Genomic DNA, 23,506 nt, shown 5'->3' on the forward strand with positions numbered 1-23,506 from the left:
TACTTATTTCTCTAGGTCAAGGTAAAACGTAATCAAAATCCTTCAGAAAATACAGCGGGTAACAAGCAAGAAGATACTTCTCCAATGAAGTCTGACAACCAAGAAATCACCATTTTCTCGGGCGCTCGTCTTTCCCCACCCAACAGGCATCAAGAAATCTGGTCTATCTTAGAGAGTGTTTGGATTACAATATATGAGAACAGGTACTAAATTTCTAAGAAGTGTTGAATTTTAGGGTTGGCCATCATTACCGATATTCATTGAACAGTTAGAGTCTGAATTGTGAGTTTAATTAACTAGATTACCTTATTGAGGGTCTTTTGTCAAATTGGTACCTTAAAAACAGTGATGCTTAAATAGGGGTGTACATCAGAATTACCTCAAGAGTTCTGGGTAATTTCTGGATAATATAAGTGAAAAGTGCTTATCTTGCTTTATCAGTGTAGTTATTAGAGTCTACTTCAGTGATTCTCAGGCCTGATTGTGTACCTGAGTCACTGGAGAGTTTTTCAGCATATTTATGCTCGACGCTTTCATGTAGAGGTGCTCATTTGAAGTTCCGGTAGACCCCATGCACAGTCATTCTTCCGAAACAACTAGAGTACCTACGCACTTGGTACCTGCATCTCCTTGCCCTGTGCTCTCGTGATTCAGTAATCAGTTATGAACTTATAGCACACCAGCTCAGGTTTTTGCATCTTTTCCGTTTATGAGGAATTTGGGTAAGTATTAGGTACTATTAATGATGAAGATTTCATGGATATTAATAATGCTTATCTCTAGTTGGTGGACTATGGGTACTACATATTTCCTTTTACTGAATTTTTCATATTTTATATGATGTCTAGGCTTTAAATGTATAAAAATTTTTTAAAGATGTGTCCTAAATAAGTTTATGGTTTTTATTTTTAAAGTAATAAATACACAAAACCAGTTGTATTTCTATACACTAGCAATGAACAATCCAAAAAGGAAATAAATAAACAATTCTACTTACATTATCATCAAGAAGAATAAAATACTTAGGAATAAATTTAACCAAGAAGGTGCAAAATTTTTACACTGAAAACTACAAAACATTTTTTGAAAGACATTAAAGAAGATCTGTGTAAATGGAAGAATCCAATGTTCATGGAATGGAAGTTTTAACAAGAAATTTGGAGGACTCATACTTCCTGATTTCAAAACTTACTATAAAACTACAGTATTCAAAACAGTGTGCTACTGGCATAAATTAGACACATAAGTTAATAGAATAGACTTGAAAGTACAGAAGTAAATGCATACATCTATGGTTGGATGATTTCAATCAGGATGCCAAAGCCATTCAATAAGAAAAGAATGGTATCTTTAATAATAGTGCTGGGACAACTCAATAGCTACATGCAAAAGAATGAAGTTGGACCTTATACTACATAAAGAAATTAACTCAAAATGGGTAGATGACCTAAATATAAGAACTAGAATTATAAAACTCCTAGAAGAAAACAGTTTATATAGAGCAGCATTATGAGAGATGAGTTATAAATATTTTATGCATTAGAAATGGAAATACTTGGATTCCTGTAAACATGCAGGTGTACATATGAGTATCTTTTCTTTTTCTCTATTTCAGCACAGATGTGTTTCAAAGATTGGGCCCAAATTCAGCTCTGACTTCCTCAAAAATACCATCATTTGAAGAAGCATTTATATATCTTCAAAAGTTAATGGCAGCTGTGAAGAATATTCTTGAAGGAATTCAGAGGTAAATATGAATTAATTTTAAAGTTTTATTTAATATCTTTTTTAATTTATTACCTTTCTCTTTCTTTTAGGCATATCAGCTTTTTCAGACTTGCTGAGAGTCTTCCAGCAAGTTTTATAAACTAATATAGTATCCAATAGGGAGGGGAAAGTAGGTTTGCAGTTATGAGTACCCAGCAGATCTAGGCATAAGTTTACGAAAGAACAGATTGAGGTAGTACTGACCTAAGAACACTCTGTCTACATGGAAAGAGTATTGACCCTAGTTCTACAGTGAAACCTGAGGGTAAGCATTTTTACAAACTCCCCAGGTGATTCTGACATGGAGCCAGGGAACTTGTTAAAAGTGCAGAGTTATAGATATTACCCCAGAATTATGGAAATCACAATATCTGTAGATATTTTGTAAAAGATGGAAGTTGTATTCTTAACAAGCTTTTCAGGGGATTTGTGCGGGTGGTCGGGGACCACACTTAAATCCAGTATCCTAGAGTAAGTAAATCAGAACCTCTTGAGCTACCAGTAGAGGGCACTATTAATAAGAAGTTTGCTCCTTTTAGTGTGTCATTTACATATCTTTTGCTTATTAAGCTTCTAAAAAACGAATTTTCTTACCCAATCTTAACATGGGAACAAAACATATACTGGTATAATCATACATGATTTCTGGGGAAAGGAATCCTATAATCACAGCAGCTTTTTAGATTCACTGATGATTTAGCTGCTTCAGAGAATGTGATGTTTGCATTGGAGAGAATATTTTATTAACTTAATACTGTAAATTCCCTGCTATTAAGTCTTATGTTAAGAAATGCTAAAGCCAGCAAACACTACATTTTTAGTGAAGCAGATGGGATAAATAACTGAGTAAATCAATGGGGTTAAGCATCAGTAAAATAAATGAAACAGGGGGAATCAATTAAAGGTGCTAAATAAGGGCCATTATAATAATTTAACTGAAACAGTAAGTATGTAGTAAATATGTTGGATAAAGCTAGATGATCAGCTCCGATTCCATCCTACAGAGTCGTTGTACAAAGGATACAGAGTAGAACCTAGACCAGGGGTGGGCAAACTTTTTGACTCAAGGGCCACAATGGGTTCTTAAACTGGACCAGAGGGCCGGAACAAAAGCATGGATGGAGTGTTTGTGTGAACTAATATAAATTCAAAGTAAACATCATTACATAAAAGGGTACGGTCTTTTTTTTTTTTTTTTAGTTCATTTCCGGCCCGCGGGCCGTAGTTTGCCCACGGCTGACCTAGACTTTAGGATTAGTCTTATCTGTTTGTGCCTCTGATCAATCAGTGTCCTCAAGACTGTTTTTCAGTAATATGAAAGATTAAGTCCAACTCAGAACAGTGCTCTCAGTCCTAGATCATGCTGTCTATTGGTGTTTCTCTGTTAGAATATGTAGATCCAAGAAACCACTCTAGGTATTTATAAAATTTAATATACACTTTATATACTTTTAAAAATATATATTCATTGATTTCAGAGAGGATGGGAGAGGGAGAGAGAGATAGAAACATCAGTGATGCGAGAGAGTCATTGATGGGCTGCCTCCTGTATGCCCCTACTGGGGTCGAGCCTGCAACCCGGGCATGTGCCCTTGGCCAGAATCAAACCCGGGACCCTCAGTCTGCTGGCCAATGCTCTATCCACTGAGCCAAACCGGCTAGGGCTACACTTTACATACTTAATTTCAGTGCTGTTGGAAGGGCTGGAGGAGCAAAAAGAATAGTTTTTTTTTTTTTTTTTAAATGCATTTTGAAACTTTCTGTGTTTTTGTGTTCTCTATACCACGAATCGCCAACCTTTCGGACCTCATGGAGCACCAGTGGTCTGCGGACTACCATACCAGTTGGTGACTGCTGCTCTATACTATATATAGAGCACAATTCATGATTACTATAATTATTTTTAAGTCAACAGTTCCTCCAGATTGCTTGGAAATAGTTGTAAGCAAGAGAAGGGATGTGATCCTGTAAAATATTTCGTGTGTAGAATTAGAGGCATTTTTCAGTATGTTCCATGAAATGAAGCTGTAATGACTATTCTTCCTTTACATAGTTAAGCTCTGGGCCTAATTAATACAAGGAACCCTGCCCCGTTCTCAACACATAATATCAAGACAGACGTAAGATAACTACTGTGCACCTTCACATTACAAAGGGGGAAAATAAGAGGCACAGGGATCTCGAGTAAATCTAAAATCCAGTCAGGCCCTTGATTGGGGCTCAGTCCTGCTGCCTGGGAATGACATACAGCTGCTCTTGACTGCTCTATGGGTTCTTAATTTTGGCCTTGACTTTTACCGTAAAAAAAGCAAACTGCAGCGGAGGAGCATTCTCAGCCTGTTCTTTCCCGTAAAAGGTAGGAAGAGTCCAAAGACCCCTTTCCATTTCATATTATCTCTATCCTGTTTCGTTCAAGTGATGGTACTTTTACCAGAACATTCCAACTAAAAAACTGTTTTCTATGAATCTTATCGGGGTTCACTTCATTAGACAAAAACCACAACCACAACTTTCTTTGAAATTTATTTCTTTGAAATAAACCCTTCTCCGCCTTGGGTTCCCTGTGAAACTGGTATGGGCAATGCCCTTAACATTTTTGGAAGTCTTGTTTAACAGACAGATTTGTGAGGCATGCTCTTAAGCCCCTTAAAGGGCCTTCGTTGTTTCTGAAAAATTCTACAAGGCACCTTCTTTTCTGAGGACTCAACAAAAAGCTCTACAGCAGTGGTTCTCAACCTTCCTAATGACGCGACCCTTTAATACAGTTCCTCATGTTGTGGTGACCCCCAATTTCATTGTTACAAATTGAACATAATTAAAGCATAGTGATTAATCACAAAACAATATGTGTTTTCCGATGGTCTTAGGCGACCCCTGTGAAAGGGTCATTCGACCCCCAAAGGGGTCGCGACCCACAGGTTGAGAACCGCTGCTCTACAGTAATGCTGTTATTTTTTACCTTACAACCATGTTTTCCTGCCATACCTGTTAAAGGTAAATATTGAATAGTACTTAAACTTGTAACCTAAGAGAAACGTAATTGTTACTTCAGGAACTTTGGTTATACTTAATGGTTTGGCAATGAGTTTTCTAGGCTTATCTTTAGATGTATTCTATCACCACCATGCCACTGTATGCTCTCCATTTGTGATCTCATCTACTCCTATCTCTTTATGAATATTACTGTACTTTCCGTCTTACCTCTCTTCTTGGTTCAGTTGTGAATTTTCAGCTCATACTCTGCTTAAACAAAACTTATTATTTTAACCGGTATCACCTGATTCCTTTCTGTTTTCTTCCTCTGTGTCCATTAGATCAAATGCTTGCTGATATTTGACCAGTTCTGTGATTGATGCTAAAATTTCCAGTTGTATTTGTGAGCTTTGCAATTTCTTTGTAATGCAGTCAACATCTGCTTTATATATTTTGATGTTATGGTATATCTTCCTGGTGAATTGGTTCTCTTTACTGCTAATAGTACTTTTTGCCTCCAAGTTTATTATGTAGTATGTTAATATTGCTAGATGAGCTTTTTTGTGTCCTTTTTTGTTATTTTTTCCCTTTATCTTCAACATTACAGGTCATTTTTTTAATAAATATATTTTATTGATTTTTTACAGAGAGGAAGGGAGAGGGATAGAGAGTTAGAAACATCGATGAGAGAGAAACATCGATCAGCTGCCTCCTGCACATGCCCTACTGGGGATGTGCCTGCAACCAATGTACATGCCCTTGACTGGAATCGAACCGGGGACCCTCCAGTCCGCAGGCTGATGCTCTATCCACTGAGCCAAACCGGTCAGGGCAGGTCATTATTTTTTTACATGACATAAAGCTAGATTTCTCCTCATTTCACTGGTGAGAAGCTGAGGTGCAGAAAAGTAGGTAACTTGATCAAAGTCACATAACTAATTCAGGGTGTTAAAAGGAGTGTCAGACTTTGAGTAAGTGTTCAATAAGACATTATGTGTTATTGTTGATGCTGTTACAAAAGAAACCAAAGTAAATTCAGATCAGACTTGGTTTGTAAGTGGTTTGTGAGCTTCAGATACCTATTTCCCAATTCTGATTCCACTTTCAATGATAATAAACAACTTGAAGATAGGCAACCGTGTCTTTTTTTTTTTTTTTTTTTGGCAACCGTGTCTTTTAATTTTGTTTTATATTCTGTAGCTTGTAGAATAATATACATCTGAAAAATAGTATTCATATAATAAATACTTTTTGATTGTTATGAATTTTTCATGAAAGGACAAGTGTAGATATATTTATAAAGAAAAAATAGCCATTTACTGAAAAGTATTTTATTTCCTCTAAGGGCTAATTCTTTCATTTTGTTATTCTTTTTCAAAGTTGCCATCAAAGGGTAATTTCATTCAAAGAGTCTTTTGTCTTCATACTGGTATAAGAAAAAAAACAGTGAGAAAGGCTGACCTCTCAAGAATTTTGTGTGGGGAATTACTAAGGCATAAAAATCCATAAACCATTTCTCTCCATTTTATTTTTTATGTATTTACAATAAGCTGTACTTCTACTTAGTAAAAGTTGGCAACTTTTTAAAATATCAGGCCAAATTCCATTCTCACAAACTCAATGTTCATAGGACATGATGAAGTTGAAGTTCAGCCCTAAATTGAGTGTATTTTAATAAAGGTTGTCTAGTCTGTTTGTGGCCCAGTTTACCTCAAAACATTCTTTGAGGATAACAAGTTTTGTAGCCAATCCTATTATGTATATTTTATTTCTAAGAAATAATATGTATTGATTTATTTTGATTGTAACAGTAATATATATGAATGATGTTGACATACTAATAAACCTTTCTTCATTTGAATATAATGCTGTGCTGTTTAGCAAGTAATCAAGTGTTTACATTTGGAGAAAATAACTTCTTTCTTACAAACCTCAAATTCTGGCATTTCATCACAGAAATAACTTGTAAACTAGTTTGTTAAAAGTAGCAATTAAAGGGGAGAACCAAGATGGCGGCATAGGTTAACGCCAGAGTTTGCTGCTTTGAACAACTACTTCAAAAGTGAAACTAAAAGACGGAACGGACATCACCCAAAACCACTGGAACGCTGGCTGAGTGGAAGTCCTACAACTAGGAGGAAAGAGAAACGCATACGGACACTCAGAGGCAGTGCTGAAGTCAAAGTCTGAGGTGCGGAGTGCGCGGAGCGGGCTGGCGGCGGAGGGCGCGGTTGGCGTTTTCAATCGGGAGGGAGTCGCAGACTCTGAGCTCCAGATCCGGGCGAGTCTTTAGGGACCCAGACTCAAACGGGAGAAGCGGGACTGCCTAGCTTCGGTCAGAGCGAGTGCAGCTTTCTCTCTGAGCTTTGCAGCTGGTGCTGGGACTCAGAGAGGCAGAGCCCCTGGGGACAGGACTGAGAGCGGCCATAACTGCTCTCTCCGGCCCACCCTGTTGATCCTGTGCGACCCGCCCCGCCCAAGCCCTGCACACAGGCATTTGCCGGATAGCCTCAGGCAAAGGCTAGATTAGCACCTCCCCAGAGGACAGAAGTTCTCTCACTGCAGACTCAGCTGATTCTCATAGCCACTTGGCCTGGAAGTCAAACCCTCCCTAGTATTAGCTACAACAATCAAGGTTTATAAGACTGCGAACAAAGACCACTAGGGGGTGCACCAAGGAAGCATAACAAAATGCGGAGACAAAGAAACAGGACAAAATTGTCAATGGAAGATCTAGAGTTCAGAACCACACTTTTAAGGTCTCTCAAGAACTGTTTAGAAGCCGCCGATAAACTTAATGAGATCTACAAGAAAACTAATGAGACCCTCGATGTTATATTGGGGAACCAACTAGAAATTAAGCATACACTAACTGAAATAAAGAATATTATACAGACTCCCGACAGCAGACCAGAGGAGCGCAAGAATCAAGTCAATGATTTGAAATGCGAGGAAACAAAAAACACCCAACCGGAAAAGCAAAATGAAAAAAGAATCCAAAAATGCGAGGATAGTGTAAGGAGCCTCTGGGACAGCTTCAAGCGTACCAACATCAGAATTATAGGGGTGCCAGAAGATGAGAGAGAGCAAGATATTGAAAACCTATTTGAAGAAATAATGACAGAAAACTTCCCTCACCTGGTGAAAGAAATGGACTTACAGGTCCAAGAAGCGCGGAGAACCCCAAACAAAAGGAATCCAAAGAGGACCACACCAAGACACATCATAATTAAAATGCCAAGAGCAAAAGATAAAGAGAGAATCTTAAAAACAGCAAGAGAAAGAAACTCAGTTACCTACAAGGGAATACCCATACGACTGTCAGCTGATTTCTCAACAGAAACTTTGCAGGCCAGAAGGGAGTGGCAAGAAATATTCAAAGTGATGAATACCAAGAACCTACAACCAAGATTACTTTATCCAGCAAAGCTATCAATCAGAATTGATGGTCAGATAAAGAGCTTCACAGATAAGGAAAAGCTGAAGGAGTTCATCACCACCAAACCAGGATTATATGAAATGCTGAAAGGTATCCTTTAAGAAGAGGAAGAGGAAGAAAAAGGTAAAGATACAAATTATGAACAACAAATATGCATCATTCAACAAGTGAATCTAAGAATCAAGTGAATAAATAATCCGATGAACAGAATGAACTGGTGATTATAATAGAATCAGGGACATAGAAAGGGAATGGAGTGACTATTCTTGGGGGGGGAAAGGGGTGTGGGAGATGCCGGAAGAGACTGGACAAAAATCGTGCACCTATGGACGAGGACAGTGGGTGGGGAGTGAGGGCGGATGGTGGGGCGGGAACTGGGAGGAGGGGAGTTATGGGGGGAAAAAAGAGGAACAAATGTAATAATCTGAACAATAAAGATTTAATTAAAAAAAAAAAAAAAAAAAGTAGCAATTAAAAAGTGGGAAGAAAAGACTCAAGTAGAGAAGAATGCGATATTCTTCATTATCTTCCTGTGCTGGGTCAGGATTTTTTCTTTCCTGGGCTTTTTAGAACTATGATGCTTTGGTCTACTCTGAGTCTTTGGTTTTTGTTCACTGTTGTTTCTAAGGGCCTGGAATAGTTCTTGACTCATAGTAGGTCTCAAATATTGGTTGAATGAGAGAATAAAGGGGTCTTGTTCTGATCTGGGCATTTTGAGCTTTTTCACTTACCACATACATTGTGAGGGTCAGACGTTTTCCACTAGAGTTTGCCTCATCTAGACTCTGTATGCTGTTATTTATAGTACAGCTATGCTTTTGTGATGGTGAGAGGAAAGATCTTAATAGACCAGCGGTTCTCAACCTGTGGGTTGCGACCCCTTTGGGGATCGAACGACCCTTTCACAGAGGTCGCCTAAGACCATCGGAAAACACATCTATAATTACATATTGTTTTTGTGATTAATCACTATGCTTTAATTATGTTCAGTTTGTAACAATGAAAATACATACTGCATATCAGATATTTACATTATGATTCATAACAGTAGCAAAATTACAGTTATGAAGTAGCAATGAAAATAATTTTATGGCCGAAACCGGTTTGGCTCAGTGGATAGAGCGTCAGCCTGCGGACTGAAGGGTCCCGGGTTCGATTCCGGTCAGGGGCATGTACCTGGGTTGCGGGCATATCCCCAGTGGGGCATGTGCAGGAGGCAGCTGATCGATGTTTCTCTCTCATCGATGTTTCTAGCTCTCTATCTCTCTCCCTTCCTCTCTGTAAAAAATCAATAAAATATATTTAAAAAAAATAAATAATAATTTTATGGTTGGGGGTCACCACAACATGAGGAACTGTATTAAAGGGTTGCAGCATTAAGAAGGTTGGGAACCACTGTTATAGACGAAGAAAGCAGTGTAGTCCAAAAATGCAACTCTGTAGAGACAGAAAATAGATTAGTGGTTGCCTATAGCTGGGGTTGAAGGTGAGAAAAGAGAATGACTATAGATAGGCAAGAGGGACCTTTTGTGGGTGAAGAAAATGTTCAAAAATTGGATTGTGGTGATTGCTGTACAGTTTGGTAAATGTATTAAAATTAGTGAATATTATGGTATGTAAGCTGTACCTCAGTTAAACTGTTTAAAATATAAAGCCAGATTGGGAGCTTAAAATTTCTCCAATTATTTGCTAATTGGAAAACTAGGATGATGTAATTCTTTTATTTCTTACTTTGGATATGACTTGTTGTGATAGATAAATCACTGATTTTCCCAAAACTGGTTTTTTGTAAAGCATTTCAGGACAGAAAAATGTTAATTTTATTCACTAGTACTTTCTATTGTGCTTATCAGCTTGGAATTTATAAGGCTTCTAATAAAAACATCTCATTTCATCTCATTTTCTTACCCTGTTTTTAGATATTTCCAAAGCTACAAAAATGACTAAGTGTAAATTATTCTACTTTGCTGATAGTCTGTTTACACTAGTTACATGGTTAAAACACACTATTTCTATCATCTTTCTAAAAGATTGGTTTAACTTATTAAATAGCTTTGTTTTCATTTTTTTAAAGCAAAGTATTTATGGACCCTCCCAATGTATTATAATTATCCTCTGTCTTTTTTTTTTTCAATTAGGAGATTATTTGTATTTTAAAATTACTTGAGAGAAAAAGTTTCTATGAAATGGTATTCTTATTTAGATTTTTGTATATTCTTAGAGATATTCTGTATATTTCTCCTCCAAGGGAGTATAGCCTCTTTAAAAACTCAACTGTGTCCTGAAAAATTTATGAAAGCTCTTCCACAGTCTAAAAAAAGGCCAAGTAGATTAAAGATATAATAAGGTTATTAGGTCAATTAACTCCAACAATATCAACAATAACTCTGACAGTATCAAGCATTGGCAAGGGTAAAAGGACCTAGAGACAATATTTTTTCTTTTTGACTTTTTATACTTTATTTAAGCCAAACTGACCACGTATGCTGGGAGCCAGATCTCAAAGAGATGTTGTAATTAAGGCACTCAGAATTTAAGAATTAGTTGAGGCAATGGCTTGATTTCTCATTAGTTAGATCTTTATGCACTTATTCTGTAGCTTGAAACTATTAGATGATGATAATAGTTGTTATTACTGTTATAATTGATATATAGTGTTTGCTGAATACCAGACACTGTTATAAAGGCTTTCCCTATAGTAGTTCATTTAATTCTCACAATAACCCTATGAAGTATGGAATGTTATCCATATCTTTTAACAGATAAGGAAAATAGCTCACACAGAACTCACTCAAGTTCACACAGCTCAAAAGACCCAGGCAGGCATGCTACTAACCACTATACCATAATGAAAGGGCTGCTTTCCTCTTTTTTTTTTTTTTTTTTTTAAGAAAAAAAATTAATATTGAAAGAATTAAAAAATACATAGTATAAGAAAATGAGAATTAATACTTTACCGGTAGAAGGAGAAATAAGTTATTCTGTCTTTATTTTTTCCTTGTTTCCATTTATTTTGTGTTTTTATGTTATTTATATATTTATAATTTTTTGTTAGTTTTATGATTCAGTATTAGCATTGGTCTGATTACTAATGCATTTTCATATAATGCTATGCTGATAGTTCAAACAGTTTTATTTGAATTTAGTCACAAAATCTGCCCAACCAGTTTGGCTTAGTGGATAGGGTGGCGGCCCATGAACTGAAGGGTTCAATTCTGGTCAAGGGCAGTCGAGGTGCATGCAGGTGGCAACCAATCGATGTGTCTTTCTCAAACATTGCTGTTTCTCTCTCTCCTCCTCCCTTCCACTCTCTTTAAAAATCTATAGAAAAATATCTTCAGGTGAGGATTAATAAAAATAAAAACACAAAATATTTTATTAGTATATGTGTCTGGCAGTTTAATTAGTTGTCTGTTGGATAGGTTGAAAATTTCTCTGGGAGATCTTTAAGCTTTATCTGCAGCTTTAAATGATAGGGAGTACAAATGCACTTCACATTTCTATGTACCTTTTGAGAAATCTATACCTGTGAACTATTATTTCACAAAATACTTCTGGTTATTGATTAATTGATGATACAAATACCAATGCAAATAAGCAAAAATATTTTAATAAGTCCTCTGTTGAATTAAGCTCATGGTTTTGTAATTTTTAACTGATAAAAACTAGAAAAGGTTGTAAACATTCTAATAAGATTATTATACAACAAGTTATCTCTTGTAGCATGGATATGTTTTGAGGAAAAGTTCAGGTATTGTATTTTTTTTTTAACCATTCATTCCCCTTCCTCTGTTTTTATTATATTTTATTTTTTAGGATTTTGGCCCCCAACAGTAATTATCAAGATATTGAGACCCTCTATAACTTCCTAATCAAACATGAGGTATGAATAATACTTTAAAATGTTTATCACATTTCCACCATAAACAAATTTTAATATAAATTAACGTGATAGAGTTCTAAAATGTAATGGTATGCTATTTAATTGATATTTACTTTAAATTGTTGAGTGCCACAGAAGGTTTCTGGTGACATAGTTTGTTTTTTTATTCTTTAAGTAAAAACATACAGTAGAACCCTATAATAATACTAGAGGCCCAGTGCATGAATTCGTGCACAGGTGGGGTCCCTTGGCCTGGCCGACTGTCAGGGCCAGTGGGGGCCAGCCGGCCCTCTCACCCATCCTTGCTGATCCAGGGGGAGAATTCTGTTGATCTTCAGTTTCTGTTAGTCTAACGCTCTTTGCACATGTTCCCGTATATGTTTGCTTTCCAAGTGCATGTGTCTTTAATTTTTTAAACAGTCAGCCTAATACTGCATAACCATACTATGTGATTAGGATGATTTCTTCATTTGACATGATTCATATTATTTCATGATAATTTCAGAATTTCAAATTGAGTTATTAATTCTAACTATGAAAGTATATTTGTGGAAATAATATGATAATTTTAAAATCACACCCTGGAAAAATATGGGACATACTTAGTGCTTTCTGTTGCTGAGGTATTGGGAGAAAATACCTAACATTAGTTATAAGAATATGTGGAATTGATTTCCAGATTTTTAAAATAATTTCTTTTAGCAGAACTTCCTTTCCTATATCAATTACTGCATTGGAGACATTTGTCTCATAAACAGTGATAGGACCATCTAAAGTTTTAAGATGTTTGGCTTTTATACTTAATCTTTGCCCTTTGTTCTTGAATTTTTTTAAATTAATAATATAGCCATGTCAATATTTGGCATTCATTGTAAATAGTACAAGAATTTAATAACACCAATTCCACAATATGTCATAATTCTAATAAGGTTCACTGACAAAGGCATCTTTTAACTATTTGTTCCCTGGGAATTAAAATTGTACACTTGAGCATAAAAATGATATTTAACAGTGTAATTTAAAATGTCCCAATGTGAATGATCAAAAATGTCTTGAATCAAAATTAATGACTATGATGAAACAAGATATTTCTGGCTAGAATCTGTGATATAGGTGATGAATTTGTATTTAAGTTTTCCTTTTTAGCAGTAAATTATCTGTCTTCTTTTTGTAAGTCACCTATGACCTGGAACCCTTGTACCCTAGCTGTATTCTGGGATAAGAAGTGTCCAAATGTCTGTGGATGATAACTCTTAAAACTAAAGCGTCATCTAGATACTCATTTTTCTAAAAATACACTGAAGGCTTAAGGAACTATTTTTTATTCATATTATACAAGGTTCAAAAATCTCAGCTGATTTTTCTCAATAATTGATGGACAATACGTGATTCCCTTCATTCTCTGATCAGACACCTGCAATATTGTTGACATTTGCTTGCCTAAGTTTGGATATATTATAGGTCATGGTATGTTGGAGTAATAGTGAAAATAGTGAAGGCCCTGAGACCAGAGAAGAACATGTAAAGAAGGAGAAATTGGACTGGTTGATAGTTTAAGTACATATTTTAGGACATTTTTAGAAGATACTTTTAAAAATTGTAAAGTATCTAAGACGTTAATTATGATAAATTATATACCAATTTAATACATTTATTATAAATATATTAAATATATATAATTAAATGACAAATTTTAAGTAAAATTTTGAGATTATATACATTTAAAGTGTTATATTTTAAAACTATGTATTTTTAACTTTGAGTGAATGAAACATTTTCTACACAAATGTGAATTTTTTATGAAAATACTGAAGAAGCTGATGGAACTTTTACAAATAAGCAATACCCTTAAATCTATAGAAGACACTCATGATATGAGTCTTTTAAGTAGTGTTAATGAATGCATACCAGCTAATATAAATAAATTGAATAGGAGATAGTCTCATTTAAGTTTCCCTTTCACTAATTCAGAAGTTCTTAAAATTTAGGTACTGTGCTGTTTGTTGAGTTATCTGGTAAAGGGAGTTTTCCTCTACAAATCTCTAGATTCTTCCCTACACATAAATAAAATATAATCTAAATCAGTAGCGAAACCTCAAGAAATACAGAATTGCTTTTGTGCGTACTACAGGTGACACCACTAGCTTGTGTATGATAAAGGACTTTTAGTATTGTATGTTATGTCTGGATTATAATACGTACTTATGAACTTAAACACATTAGTTTACCTATTTAGACCTCCATAGTCTGAAAAACGCATTTCTTTAGAAAATGTCTGTAAATCACACTTTTTCCTAAACAGATAGATGTTTCCATATAGTTTATAACCTTCATATTTAAATGAAAGTGAACGTTATTCAGTAATAATTTTTGAAAGTGTCAGCATAGTATTCAAATGTTGTTAGAGTTGAATACTTGACTTTTTCTCTCAGCTTGAATTATTTCTAATGTTTAGGATATAAACAAGATGTGGCTGTTTCTGCTTATATAGTCTACCCCAAATCCACTTCAGCCCTTTAAGTTTTTAGTATTTTAAATTTTATTTTTTTATAAGTTATTTATTTTTCCTAGAAAATAAATATTGAAAATCACAAATATGTTAAGAGGTCAGGCTAACTGAAGCATGAATTGGTTTCATGGAGTACATTTTTTTCCATTTGATCTACAAAGCAATTGTTTGTTGAGATTTTTTTATTAACCTCAAGGCCATCTCACTACCAGTCCTATGAACAGATTAGGTTGAAACAATAGGACTGATATTTTTACATATAGTTCAGTGTTAGCATTATGGTCATTGAGCTTCTGATTCTCAGTCTTCTGTCCTTCCTACGCAAGAACTAGAAACTTGACATTCTGTTTTCTCAGAATGTGGGCCACTCTGTGTTCTTACTACTTGTTTAATATTAATATGCATTTTTAGTAACTATATCTTGGTTCTTTTCAGGTAAATAAAAGTGTCAAATTCACTGCCCAGGAACTTTATGATTGTGTTTCACATACTGAGTATCGGTAAGTCATATCTATACATAGGTATACTGGTGGTGAAGAGGTTTTTTTGTTTTGTTTTTTATGGTTCAATACACTATGAGTTTTTACCTTTATTAGTATAAAAATATTTCATACATACAAAAAGGCTGTGTGTGTGTGTGTGTGTATGGGTTTAAAATAATTGTCAAACTTTTGGCTTCAAGACTCCTTTATATTTTAAAGTTATTGGAAGTCCTGACTGGGTAGCTCACGTGATTAGAGTGTTGTCCCACTGTGCACCAAGGTTGTGGGTTTGATCCCAGGTCAGGGTACATATAAGAATCAACCAATGAATTAATAGATAAGTGGAACAAATTGATGTCTGTCTGTCTCTGTCTCCTTAAACCTTTCCTCTCCCTCCTCCTTTCCTTCCTACCTCCCTCCTGCCCCATTCTTCTATTCCTTCCCCCACCTTCTCTCTCTAAAATCAATAAATAAAAAAATAAAAAAATAAGTTATTTAAGACCCTCAAAGAGCTTTTGTTTTTGTGGGTCATATCTATCTGTATTTACTGTATTAGAAATTAGAATTGATAAATTTAAAATACTTATTTAAAAATAACAGTAGTTAATTAATTACATGTTAAGATCAATAACATAGAATTATGAAAAGAATTTTTCCCAAACCAAAAGTGTTACTGACGAGAGTGGCATTGTACATTTTTGCAAATCTCTTTATGTCTGGTTTAATAGAAGAAAGCTGGGTTCTCATAGCTGTTGCATTTATTCTGTTTCCATAATCACGTTATGTATCACTGGGAAACTTCTGTGTACTCTTGCAAGAGTAAGATTGCAAAAGGCAAATCATGTCTCAGTCTTGTCAAGAAAATAGCTTTGGCGTCTTTGACATCTCAGACCCTTTGAAAGAGGCTGGCATTCCCCAGACCATGTTTTGAAGAACAACAGGTATAAAGAATACTCAGTTGACAAAATAGACCTTTGCCCAGTCCTATTTGTATCCTCCCTTCCATCCTCTCAGTGATTTTGTGTTTCTAATTCTCAACCTTATCTTTATGGGTTTTACTACGTATTATTTATTATTAAAAATATGGGGCCTGGCCAGTGTTGCTCAGTGGTTGAGTGTCGACCTATGAACCAGGAGGTCATGGTTCGATTCCTGTCAGGGCACATGCCTGGGTTGCAGGCTTGATCCCCAGTGTGGGGCATGCAGGAGGCAGCCAATCAGTGATTCTCTCTAATCATTGATGTTTCTCTTTCTCTCTCCGTCTCTCATCCTCTCTGAAATCAATAAAAATATATTTTAAAAAAATATTTTAAGTGTTTCTAGTTTTTTTCAAAAGGGATTAATTTAGCAGTATCACACACTATATATTCTTTAAACAAATAATTTGGTTTCTAGCATTCATATGTAACAAAAAAGGACTAGTATAAATCTGATTCTTGTATACACAGGGTATAGGTTTGACTTCTCCATCCCTGGGCCCAGACAAACAAATCCTGAGGAGCAAAAACACATTTAACCTAAATCTTTCACTGTCACCCTTACTCTTTGAAAGTCAACATTGAGATTCACCATGTTGATGCATGGAGCACAATTAGTTCTATTATTACATGACAGGTGCATTCCTAATATCACCCATGCTCTACGCAAAATCATGCAGTAGAAACCTCAGAGTGCATAAGAAAAAAATGGGGCTGGAGCATATCACTCAAAGATGTAAGGGACACATTGAAAAATCAAAATGGTATCCCAGATTTACACGTTAGTGGTTAGAAAATATATAAATGCTAGAATAGATTTAATACTTTACCTTGTAAAAGAGCTCAGATTGCTTATAGAAGTGGTTGTTGGAATGCCGCAGTTCATCGGTTAGTGTGATGTGCTGGAGGAAGGGTTATCTAGAATTGAATGTAAAGTCATAGCACTAAGTGTGATTGGATGTAGCCCATAACACACAGGAAGCTGAAGTAGCTGTTTGAGGTGTGTACATGAGTGTGTTTTGTCTGTTTCTAAGCAGCTTGGGTCAGCTGGGTACAGTTTTCTATGTTCATCTAGCGTCTCTCACTACTGAAATTGTGCATAGGACAGTTATGTGCTCAAATTGCTCTTTACTATATAAGTGGTGTTGGAACAAATATGTGCATTTGGAATAAGTGTTGGAGCTGAACTGACTGCATTTTTTATTTTCATTGCTATGTAATATGCCACTGCAACACTAAGTCACTTTTTTTTTTTTTGCTATTTATAATGTGGTTACAAAATTTTATGTGCAGGCTCAGGGACTAAGTTAACTATCAAGGTGCTTCTGTTAAAACTCTTAATTGATAAATTTGATGGTCAAGATGGCTAGGACAAATGTCATTACGCAGTACAGCTATGAAGTTCACTCATTAGATTCAAATAAATTTTCCCAGAAAATCTGAAGGCAGTGGGCATGCATGATGTTGTAACTGGGGAGAGAATGTGTTTTTTTTACTGTAATCTTCAGACTATCAATCAGTTATACTCTTATTTATAGATCTTTACAACCAATTTACATGTAAATGTGTACATGAGATTTGTGTTAGACTATAACGTCTATGAACCTTAGCCATATTTTTGAAGGTGTAGAAACCCCACTGTAGATAACTTGGAGCGCAGAGCCCCTTGCAGAATGGTTCCATCAGATCTCTAAAATTAGTTTAACTTCCCCATACTGTTAGAATAGTTGGAAGGTTGTTTTTTTTTTTTTTGGAGAGGGTGGTAGGCAGTAGGGAGGGTACAGAGATCAAAATTAAATGGTCAAAGTTCTAATTTGTTTTCTTTCCACTTACAATTCCAAGGATTTGAACTATGATATTAATAAGCTCCTTCTTATGCCCAAAAAGATGATTTTGAAATCAAATATACCTAATATCTTGAATGCATTGAAAGATGGCAATTGCTCTTTGGCAGGCTTTTGATTACTAGCTTTAGATTTGTTACTCTGCTGTTGTTTTGAAATTATTTGCCCTGTCTATCTCCCATATACGCCTCTGGTGTAGTCCACAGCTCAGTTTTCAAATAAGCTGCCAAAGGAGACAGTGGTTCATATTAGACATGGGGCCAAATGCAATAGATAGTAGATGGCAAAGTTTTCCTGTGGCTCAGAGATGAAAATAGATGAGTGACTTAGCTTGCGTATATAGCTGGCCACCTTTTAGAATGTTAAGAAGAGCAATTACTTAAAATGTCTGAATTTCCTGTTCTTTGTTTTTTAATATAAAGTGTTAGTTGTGAGGAAGTAGACTGTTGGCATGCCCAACATCGTATTTACTACAATAGGGATGTAATTAAGTAGTTGAAGAGCATAAAACTTTTTTTGGGTTCTGATAAACAAGGAATTGAGCTTTCAGATTAACAGTAGCTTTGATCCAAAGCTGAATTCCATGATCCTGGAAAACCTCCGTGTTCACTGCCTATCAACAGTGAACTTTTCTGTCTTCTGTAGTTTGTAGACTCTTTGCTTAGCTTTTGCTCTTGCTGTCTGTCTGTGTGCTGTTTACCCTGAGCAGAAGAGGAGTTTGCTCAGAAAATCCAGGATGGCCTGGCTGATGTGGCTCAGTATTTGAGCACCAACCTATGAACCAGGAGATCATGTCTCGATTCCCAGTCAGGACAGATGCCCAGATTGCGGGCTCAATCCCCAGTAGGAGGCGTGCAGGAGGCAGCCGATCAATGATTCTCTCTCATCATTGATGTTTCTATCTTTCCCTCTCCCGTCCTCTCTGATATTATTTATTTACATATATATGTGTGTGTGTGTGTGTGTGTGTGTGTGTGTGTGTGTGTGTGTGTGTGTATCTATCCAGGATGGTAAATTAATGAGATTATAAAACGGATTACCAAGCATATATCTTGTGTAGTGTCTTATATGTATGAGAAATAAGTTAGGAGTAGGTTTAAGTCACTTGGTTTGCCCTGTAAGTTCTTGACAGACTGTCCTGGCATGTTTGTGAGACAAGTCCCTAAGGTCATTTTTTTCTAGATAAAATGCAAGCTAGTTTGTGACATTAGCCTCGTAAAGCACCTGGCATGTCCAAACAATTTACTACCTAAGATGGCTGTATGTCAGAAGCTTTCTTTTGCTGTCAAGTGCTTTCAGGAATGACTGCTTTCCTGCTCCAGGAACCAGGTCCCTGGTAGTGTCTTCAAGTTTACATTCGAGCTGTAGTTGTCTTAACTGTGGGTCCAGGACCTGAGTGTCAGCATCACCTTGGAACTTGCAAGAAATGCCAACTCTAAGGCTCCACCCCAGACCTCTTGGATCAGAAACTCTGGGGGTGGCGCCCAACCAGTGTGACAGTCCGTCCAGGGCATGGTCAAGTTTGAGAACCCCTGTGTTAAATTAATGACCTGTTCTGTCCAAGAAACCTCAGACAGAAAAAGCCTTAGAAAAAAATAATCTAGAATTCAAATTTAGACCTTTGATATTTCTCTCTTAATTAGAAAAGAATTACATTATTTTTGTGTCTATAGATGCAATAATACTTTGTAGTACATTTGACTATATTATTTGTGAAAGAAGATAATACAAAAGTATATACTTTTTTTCTTTTTTTAAATTGAGGTAATACTCAGATAACAAAATTAACAACCATTGTAAAGTGTGCAATTCAGTGTCATTGAGAGCATTCATTCAGTTGTACAGCTGTCACCTCTGTCTAGTTCCAAGACATTTCCATCACCCCAGTAGGAAATTCCATATCCATTAAGTAGTTATTCTCTGTTCTCCCCTCCTGGCCCCAAACCCTGGCAAACCACTAAGCTGCTTTCTTTCTCTATGGAGTTATTCATTCTGGGTGTTTCTTGTCAGTTGAATCATACAACATATGACCCTTTGTGTCTGGTTTTGTTCACTTAGCATAGTGTTTCCAAGATGCATCTCATTGTAGATATATCAGCTCTTCATTCCTTTTAAAGGGTGAATAATATTCCATTGTATGTATAATCACATTTTGTTGATCCATTTATCTGTTGTTGGACATTTGGGTTGTTTCCACTTTGAAACTAGTGTGAATAGTGTTGCCTTTGTTTAATTCTTTCAGTTCTTTATAATTTGAGAAGGGTGTATACCTACGAGTAGAAGTCCTAGGTCAGATGGTAATTCTGTGTTTAACTTTTGAGGAACTTCCTGTTTTCAAAGCAGCTGCACTATTTTACCTTCCCACCAGCAATGTACAGGGGTTCTAATTTCTCTGCATGCTCACCAACATTTATTTTCCATTTTTTGGTTCCAGAATTTGGAACTTTATCTCATTGTGAACTAATGATGTTGAACATCTTTTCATAAGTTTGTTGGCCATTTGTTTGTCTTTGGAGAAATATCTATTCAAGCCCTTTGCCCATTGTTAATTGGGTTGGTTTTCTTTCTGTTGTTGAGTTGTAAGAATTCTTTACGAGGAATCTGGCTCCAGGCCGAAATCTTAATGTGTGAACTTTTAGACCTGACCATTGACATTTATATGGCTTTTATCTGGCGGGCTCCACTGGGAAAAGCTACCTTCTCCATACCAGATTCCGTAGACAGCCAGTGAACTGCAGCCTTCTCGAGGGGGCTACAGGCAATGCTCAGGCCCCCTGCTCCTGGGCATGCTCACTTGTGTACTTGCATTCCAAGTCCAGGCAAGTTCATTTGGAGGCCTCGGTTGAGGGGGCTTTGGCTGAGGCACCTCTGCTGAGACCTTTTTGGAGGCCTTGGCCATAGTATTTTTCTCCACTCTGACTCAATGCTTTTCTGCTCCTAGCTCTTCTCCTTTGCTGTGCTCTGAATATTTATGTCCCCCCAAAATTTATATGTTAAAATCCTGTTGCCCAAGTTAATGGTCATACTTTGGGAAGTGATTAGGTTATGACGGTGGAGCCTCAAAGTGGGAATAATCCTATATAATAAATGAGAAACATGCAAATTAACCGTCCCTCCGCTACACTCAAGCCATGCCCACCAGCCAATCAGGAGCCACTATGCAAATTAACCCAACTAAGATGGCGGCAGCCACAGAGCTGGAGTGAGCAGGAGGCTTCAGTTGCCCCCAGCGATGGAGGAAGCCAAGCTTCCCGCCTGCCTTGGCCTGCTCTGGGCTCTGCTCAAGGCTACAAAGTTTCAATTATAGAAGATAAATAAATCCCAGAAAAAAAGGAGAGGCTGGGAGCTTGGGTTGCTGAGGGGCGTGACTAGCCTGAAAATGGCCATCAGCCCCTCACCCAGGCTGGCCAGGCACCCTAGTAGGACCCCCCCTCACCCTGAAGGGGTGTGGGCAGCCTGAAAATGGTCCTCAGCCCCTCACCCAAACTGGCCACACCCCCATGGGGGTGAGGGTCCCCACTGGGGGGCTTGGCCAGCCTGCAAACAGCCATCAGCCCCTCACCCAGGCTGGCCAGGCACCCCAGTGGGACCCCCACCCTGATCCGGGACACCCTTCAGGGCAAACCAGCTGGCCCCCACCCGTGCACCAGGCCTCTAACCTACATAATAAAAGGGCAATATGCAAATTGACCCTAACAGCAAAACAACTGGGAATGACTGGTCACTATGACACATGCTGACCACCAAGGGGCAGATGCTCAATGCAGGAGCTGCCCCCTGGTGGTCAGTGTGCTCCCACATGGGGAGCTCTGCTCAGCTACAAGCCAGGCTGCCAGCTGCCAGCTCAGTGGTGGTGGCAGGAGCCTCTCCAGCCTCCTCAGCAGCGCTAAGGATGTCTGACTGCAGCTTAGGCCTGCTCCCCGCTGGCAAGTGGACATCCCCCGAGGGCTCCGGGCTGCCCAGGGAGTGGGCCTAGGCCAGCAGGTGGACATCCCCCGAGGGGTCCCAGACTGCAAGAGGGCACAGGCCGGGCTGAGGGACACTCCCCCCCTGCCCCCACGAGTGCACAAATTTTTGTGCATTGGGCCACTAGTGTTCTTATAAAAGAGGGCCCTCACCAAAATGTAGCTATGCTGGCACCTTGATCTTGGACTTCCCAGCCTCTGCAACTGTGAGAAATAAATTTGTGGTTTAGAGCCCACCCAGTCTATGATATTTTGTTTTGGCAGGCTGAAAGGACTAAGACACCCTTAGCCATTTGGGTCGATGAAGAGGCAGGACCTTAGTTCGGGCTCCTCATTAGTGAGATACTGCCCCCTTTCTGCACTGCATATTGTCTGAGCCTTGCCTGGCGTCATTCTGTGGGGAAAACGGAGCATTAGGGAGCTGACACCTTCATTTGACCCCTTACTTGCAGTCGCAGTAAATGAATCAAGTCTTGATTGTTACTTTTGGTTTGGCTTGTTGACTGTCAACCAGCTTGGCACCTGGCAACGTGACATACATGTTCTGGATATTAGACCCTTATGAGATATATTAATTTGCAAGTTTTTATTTTTTTGAGAGATTTCTGTTTAATCATATTTTATGTTACACTTTACCCCAAAATAACATTGCCAGATAAGAAACCAGACAAAATATCGAAGACATAAAAGAGAACAAGGATCTTTGAACTAAGCCATGCAAAATTGTGTAAATGTCAACCTGAACAGGTGCTCGGGGCAGAGCACCAGGTGGTAGAAGGGAAAAAAAATTGCAGTCACCTCATCAGAATTGATTTTATCAAAAGTGCGTCTGGGTTATTTGCATTTTTTCTTAAAATGTGAACTGTTTATATTGTCCTAAAGGGACAAAACAGAATTTTTGCTGGGGCAGTTCATATAAATTCTTGCATTTTTACTTTTAAAAATTTTTTTATTTTTCAATTACAGTTGAAAAGCTTTAATTCTGATAGCATCCAATTTGTGTGTTTTTTCTTTTGTGGCTTGGGTTTTTGGTGTCATATGTAAGAATCCATTGCCAAGGCTAAGGTTATGAATACTTACCCCAAATATTTTTCTAAGAATTTTATAGTTTTAGCTTTAACAGGTCATTAATCCATTTTGAATTAATTTTTGTATGAGGTACGAGTCCAACTTAATTCCTCTGACATGTGGATATCAAGTTGTCCTAGCACTGTTTGTTGAAGAAACTATTCTTTTCCCATTGAATGGCCTTGGCACCCTTGTCGAAAATCAATTGACCATGTATATCAGGGTTTATTTCTTGACTTTCAATTCAGTTCCATTGGTTTGTATGTCTGTCTTTATGCCAGTACCACACTGTTTTGATTAAAGTTGCTTTAGGGTAACTTTTCAAAATCGGAAAGTGTGAGTCTTCTAACATTTTTTTTTTTCAAAATTTGGCTATTTGGGGGTCCTTTAAATTCTATGTGACTCTTAGGATCAGCTTTTCCATTCCTGCAAAAAATGATTGTTGGAATTTTGATAGGAATTGTGTGAAGCGTGTAGATTGTTTGGGGAGTATTATCATTGTATTAAGTTTTCCAATGTATAAATATGGGATGCCACTAATTTAGGTCTTTAAATTTCTTTGGCAATGTTTTGCTTAAGTGTATTCCTAAGTAGAGGGA

At 37.2% G+C, this 23,506-nt stretch overlaps 1 protein-coding gene across 1 annotated transcript in view; it reads left to right on the top strand.

Annotated features, from left to right (window-relative positions):
- Window positions 1-23,506, top strand: part of SWT1 (SWT1 RNA endoribonuclease homolog) — a 66,574-nt gene that overhangs the window by 39,781 nt on the left and 3,287 nt on the right. Inside the window, exons 15-18 of the mRNA XM_081112193.1 lie at window positions 16-203; window positions 1,616-1,747; window positions 11,996-12,062; window positions 15,007-15,071. Coding sequence (XP_080968319.1) covers window positions 16-203; window positions 1,616-1,747; window positions 11,996-12,062; window positions 15,007-15,071 — 452 coding nt within the window. The remainder of the gene's footprint in view (window positions 1-15; window positions 204-1,615; window positions 1,748-11,995; window positions 12,063-15,006; window positions 15,072-23,506) is intronic.

Source organism: Myotis nattereri (genome assembly GCF_964212035.1).
Source record: "Myotis nattereri genome assembly, chromosome: 18".
Classification (NCBI taxonomy): domain Eukaryota; kingdom Metazoa; phylum Chordata; class Mammalia; order Chiroptera; family Vespertilionidae; genus Myotis; species Myotis nattereri.